Genomic DNA, 5,922 nt, shown 5'->3' on the forward strand with positions numbered 1-5,922 from the left:
TCCATTTTCTTCATTTCTAACTCCAGGTTGCTCCAAGCCCCATCCAACCTGGTCTGGAACACTTCCAGGGCTGGGGCAGCCACAGCTTCTCCATGCTGGTTTGTAGCAGTGTGCTGCCCTAGACTGCTGCATCTGCTGGATATTTTAAGGACTCTGCTTGTAACTTGGCACTCAAAGTATGAAAGGAGTCACTGTTATAAAACAGCATGAGCCACGTCAGAGAAAGCTTTGGAAACTTCAGTGGTGGCTGTTGCACTGTTGTTTTCCAGACAAGACTGCAGTGACTCACAGCAAAGAGAACATACTTCTGTTTTCTTTTTTTACCAGCCTGACTCACAGGATGAACTTGCCAATAAAGCTCCCCACCCTTGAAACTGCTCTTGACTCACACGGGGGTGATGAGTGGGAAGCAGCACAGGCCTCGTGACCCGTTCATGGAGTACCCAACCCTCGTAGGGATGGGATCTCCCTGGGGTGGGAAATGTTCCTGGGACACGCTGGAAGGACAGGGATGGCTTCTCCACCCATGGTCTAGCAGGGAGATTTTGCTTCCTCCAGCTCTGAGCCCTCTCCTAAAATGCCTCATCCTGGTCAGGCTCAGAGTCTGTCGGGTTTTCTCTGTGCTTCCTAGAGGATTGCTGCCCCTGTCCACAGGACCAGGGCAGAATGCCACAGGCTGCTTTCCCAAGTTCCTCTCCACAGAAATCAAACTCCTTGTTGCTGCCTCTACAGCAGGAGCTCAGCTCCTTCCACATCAGAGCTCAGCTCGCCTGGAGCCTGCCGTGTCTTTCGAGATATGATTAAACCAAATTGTCCAGGTTAAATGTTTTATTACCTCACAGTGATCTGGTGAGAAGGCACTTGTGTTGCACCCTACAAGAGCAGAGTTTGCCCAGAGTCCCCCCAGTTAGATCATGGTGGGCACCACGCTGGTGAGGGCGATGTCCCCCCCGATGCAGAGCTTGGTGACCTCGTTCAGCCGCTTCTCGCGGAAGTTGTACTGCAGCAAGTGCGCGTCGTTCACCGCCACCTTGAAGTGATCCGTCTCACAAAGCACCTGGAGCTGCAAGGAAAACCCCACATCAGCCCCAAAACCACCTGGATTTGTTCTGTTTTAAGCCACACACCTGAGCAGGCTGGCACTGGCTGGAGGCTGCTGGAGGCGTGCGGAGGAGTTGCAACACCAGCAACCTTTGCCTTCCCAAAACTCTCCTGTGCTCTCCCTCCTCTGTGTTCCAGCCCAGTTTCTGCCTCCTCATCCCTGTGCCAGTCCCTCAAAGCAAGACTCCACATTGTGAACCTCCTTTGCAGGGAAAAACACCTCGTGAGAGGAGCTGCCAGCAGGGAAAACACATTACAGAAACCTGTCCAACCACTGTGCAGAACAACAGTGTAAATAAAGAGGGTTTCATAACCCATGGGGATACCAGAGCAGGGGAGAAGTTATGCCCTGGGCAGCTGGAGCTGCAGCAGGGGGTCAGAAGAGCTGGAAGGTGCTATAGGGTCAGCACATGGGGTGGCTGCCCCAGAAACAGCCCTGGGAGCTGATTCCTGTGCAAAAGCATCATTGTCCTTACACAGGCCTTGCTGCCCAAACCCTCTCAGTGCTTTTGGTTACTGAGACTGAGCTGAGATGGGTTTTTCTGGTACCTTGAAGGGTTTTCCAGCTTCAAATGGAAACCTGGGAGCTGTCCTCTCCTCCTTCCCCCAGGTATTCTGGAACATGGAATTGCAGACAATGACTTTCCTGTTGTCTTCGTTGAAGCGGGGGTTGAAGTGGAAGGCAACATCATTCCCTCTCTTGAAATCTAGTGAAAACCTGCAAAAACAATAATGGAGTTGCTGCTTTTGCCATAAAAGCCCTGAACTCTGTTACAGGGCTTCCCAAAAATAGCAGAGAGAAAACCCCACAGACCCCACAGGGCAACAACAAGGCATTTACACATTTGCTTGGTGTAACATTTGATGTTACACCAGGCAGGGGTTATTCAGGAATGGAAAGCAAAATCCAGCCCCCCTGCTCTACCCTGCAGTCCCCCCACCCTCAGAGCTGGACCCCCCAGTACCTGTTTGGGTTGGGGTTCACAGTCCCAGTGATGGTGATGAGCAGCCGAGGGACGAGTCCTGCCTGCAGGGGCAGCTCAAAGGGCACTTTCTGGGAGACAACAGGCATTTGGTGTCAGCAAAACATCATCTCAAAGGCCCAATGCCACCCCTGGGGACAGCCAGCCCCAGGGCCCTCCTGTGGCCAAGCAAAATCAGCCCCTGAAGACACAAACCCTCATCATGATGGAGCCATTACCATTGGAGGGGTTGGTCCTCCCTGAGGAGCTGTTGGTCCTCCCTGTGGAGCAGAAGGCCCAAATCCAGGGCCACTGGGTGGTTGTCCTGGGGCAGGAAACGGCCCTGTTGCTGGTGGAGCTCCAGGGAATGCTCCAGGTGCTCCTGGATACGCTCCTGGTCCTGCTGGGCCTCCAGGATAAGCTCCAGGTGCTCCAGGGTATGCAGGGTATGCTCCAGGTCCTCCAGGACAGGTTCCTGGTGCTCCAGGATAGGTTCCAGGTGCTCCAGGATAGGCTCCTGGTGCTCCAGGATACCCTGGGAAGGCTCCAGGAGCTGCTGGTTGGTTGCCCCAGGAGGGCCAGCCCTGGGCTGGGGGGGCACAGGGGGCTGGGTTGTTGCTGTTGGCCAAGGCATCAGATAACTGGGGACAGAGGAGAGGACAAGGTCAGCTGGGGGAGATTCCTGCTGGCATCACACTGAGCTCTCCAAAGTCCATCTTTGGGAGCCTGCAGGTGGCCAAGGGCAAGAGCTCAGCTCTCAGCTGCTCCCTGGGCTTTTCCAGAAAAGTGCTGACAGAACTGGGCAGGGTTTGGGGATTGAGCAGCTTAGCAAGGACAAAGATGTGTTCCCTCCCATCCCAGCCAAAGGTCTCTGCTTCAAGGCCACAGCCACAGCCCCCACGGGTTTTTAGGGAAATCCATACTTACAGAGAAACCGTCTGACATTTTTCCTGAAAAACAACAAAAAAGGAAGTGTCAGTCATTCTTACCCTGCCCCATCCAAAAACCAGAATTTTTGAGGGGAGTTGCAGTTTAGAGCAGTGATCTATGGGAATTGCTGAGCTGCCATCACATACCTGCCCAGCAGAGCTGACAGCTCCAAAGAACAAATCCTGGTCCAGCACCCGGGGGATAAACGGGACGCACTGCTGGGAGCAGCCCGAATACCTGGGGGTGAACCCTCGGCATGGAATCCAGCACAGCTCACAACACTCCCGGTGTTATTCGCTCCCCCAGCCCTGAGGCACCATCCAGGATTTCCATTTCCATAAAAAAAAAACCCCAAACGGGATCCCCGGGGGGACGCAGGGGCAGCTTTAGCCCGGGGGGTGCAAACCCAGCCCAGCACATCGGGGACACCCTGTGACACACGGGATGGCCCGGGATGGGCAGAGCAGGGTGGCAGCCACCCACACAGGCCCCCTTTCTCCTCCCTTTCGTCCACAACTGTCCCTTTCCAGCCGGAGGGCGCCGTGGGAGGGCCAGCGGATAAAAGCTGCTTTGCAAGTTCTGTGAGTCCACAAACACACGGAGAACACGCACCTGCCTGTGTGCACAGGAATAGCCCGAGCTGGGCTCCTCCCGTCAAAGGGAGCGTTCAGAAGAGCAGGAAAAAGGGAGAGCCAGAAACGGGGGAAGAAAAGGAAAATGCCAAATTTAGAGCAGAGAAGGCGAATTCTCTTTGAAAGAAACGTTCAGATGCACAAAGCTCGCAGGAGGCGCGGCTGCCCTGCCTCGGGAATAACAAACCCCCGGTTTCACAGCCAGCAAATCACCTCCTCTCCCTGCAAAACGCTGGGGGTTTTTAAGGCAGAAACGCAGTGACCCAGGGTGTTTGAGCAGTCCAAAGCTTTATTTGCCTTCTGGTCTCTTCCTAAAGCCCAGGGGTTTGCCGTAGTTTGGCAGGAGAAGCTGGGGGTGCACACGCAGCCAGGTCAGGCGTGCTCCGCAGTGCCTTGGGCTGCTGCAGTGGGGGTCCTGCATGATGCCACTGGAACAGCTCAAGGAGCAGCAGCTCTGTTCCCTCCGGCCCCCAGGGACAGGCTGGCACAGCCTTGTGTCCCCAGACACATCGGGGCAGTTTGGAGGCTGTACCCAAAGTCCCCCAAACCCACTAAACCTCTGACACCCCCAATCCCCTGCAGGCACTTGGAGCCCAGTGCCACCTCCTCTCTGCCACTCAGTGCTGGAGCTCCTGGAGCTCTCTGGAAATGCCCTCTGGGTTATCTGCCAGCTGCCATGGGAAGGGGTTTATCCCTTGCAGGGAATCACAGCACCAGTGGGGCTGGAAAAGCCCTCTAAGCACATCCAGTGCACCCAGCACTGTGTGCCCAAGGGCCACATCCACAGAGCTTTTAAATCCCTCCAGGGATGGGGACTCCACCACTGCCCTGAGCAGCTGTGCCAGGGCTGGGCAACCTTTTCCATGAAGGAATTTTCCCCAATATGCAGTTAAACCTCCTCTAGTGCAACGTGGGGCTGTTTTCTCTCATCCTGTCCCTGTTCCCGGGGAGCAGAGCCTGAATCCCTCCCGGATCCACCCTCCTGTCAGGAGCTGTGCAGAGCCACAGGGTCCCCCCTGAGCCTCCTTTTCTCCAGGCTGAGCCCCTGCCCAGCTCCCTCAGCTGCTCCTCGAGTACCTGAGCTCTGGTTTCCAGCAGCATTTGGGCAGCTGAGCTCGAGCTCACCTGAGCTCTCCGTGCCCCAGCAGAGGATCAGCTGCAGGGAACGTCCCAGAGCTGACCCCAAACATTCCCTGTGCTCACAGCAAGTGGGAAAAACCTTCTATTTGGGAAAGAAACACCAGTTCTCTCCCCTTTTAATTCTGCTATTTTATTTGAATTCTGCTATTCCTGCAGAATTCAAATCAACCTATTCATTCCTAAACATAACTGGCAGGATAGAAAAATAAAACTGGCTCCTATTAAGAAGCATTTCTTGCAAAGTCCAGTCAGCATCTTCTGTCTTCCAATATCAACTTATTATAATATAATATATATTATATATATAATATTATATTATAATATTATATTATAATTTAATAATTGTAATATATTATATTATAATATTATATAATAATATTATACTATAATTTAATAATTATAATAATGTAAATAATAAATATAAATAATATAATATAATATATTATAATAGAATTATAATTATAATTCTTCACCCTGCAGGGATTTTGGGACAGGGCTGTCCAGCCCCTCAGGAGTTGCAAACACCTTTGGGGCTGCCCCACAGTCTCCATCCCTCCACCATCCCCAAATCCAGGGAGGGTTTCCGGGCTGTCCAGCCCCCCAGGGGTTACAAACACCTTTGGGGCTCCCCCTCAGTCCCCATCCCTCCATCACCCCTGAACCACCCGGGGCTCTCCGTGCGCCCCAAACCGCAGAGCCCGGGGCAGCTCCCGCCTGTCCCTCGCTCTCCAAACGCACCCCAAACCTTCCCTTTCCGAGGATTTTGGTGCCTTACCCCCCTGTTCCCCCCGGGATCCCTCATCCCTCACCTGCGTGCGGCGGCTCCGCGGTCGCTCTGGGCTCCGCACCGGGACCCGCCCGGGGGCGGGGCCGGGGCCGGGGCGGGGCCGAGCCGGGGACACCCGGGACAGCCCAGACACCCGGGACAGCCCCCACAAACACCCGGGAGAGCCCCCAGCAAACACCCGGGACAGCCCCCACAAACACCTGGGACAGCCCCCACAAACACCTGGCACAGTCCCCACAAACACCCGGGACAGCCCCCACAAACACCCGGGACAGCCCCAAACACCTGGGACAGCCCCAAACAAACACCCGGGACAGCCCAGACACCCGGGACAGCCCCCACAAACACCCGGGACAGCCCCAAACACCTG

At 54.7% G+C, this 5,922-nt stretch overlaps 1 protein-coding gene across 3 annotated transcripts; it reads right to left on the reverse strand.

Moving 5' to 3' along the window:
- Window positions 1-810: 810 nt before the first annotated feature.
- LGALS3 (galectin 3) lies at window positions 811-5,613 on the reverse strand. 3 transcript variants are annotated; one of them, XM_066552345.1, is made up of 7 exons: window positions 5,572-5,613; window positions 3,140-3,184; window positions 2,991-3,013; window positions 2,303-2,704; window positions 2,067-2,155; window positions 1,651-1,819; window positions 811-1,063 (listed from the first exon to the last, which is right to left on the reverse strand). In XM_066552345.1, the coding sequence occupies exons 3-7, from the start codon at window positions 3,006-3,008 to the stop codon at window positions 908-910; spliced, it is 834 nt and encodes a 277-aa protein (XP_066408442.1). In that variant the 5' UTR covers window positions 3,009-3,013; window positions 3,140-3,184; window positions 5,572-5,613; the 3' UTR covers window positions 811-907. The 3 variants fall into 3 exon arrangements, with proteins under 3 accessions (XP_066408442.1, XP_066408444.1, XP_066408443.1); XM_066552347.1 differs by lacking the exon at window positions 3,140-3,184 and having other exon boundaries at window positions 5,575-5,599; XM_066552346.1 differs by lacking the exon at window positions 5,572-5,613 and having other exon boundaries at window positions 3,140-3,210.
- Between the last annotated feature and the right edge of the window lie 309 nt (window positions 5,614-5,922).

The sequence above is a fragment of the Molothrus aeneus genome, chromosome 6, assembly GCF_037042795.1.
Source record: "Molothrus aeneus isolate 106 chromosome 6, BPBGC_Maene_1.0, whole genome shotgun sequence".
NCBI lineage: Eukaryota > Metazoa > Chordata > Aves > Passeriformes > Icteridae > Molothrus > Molothrus aeneus.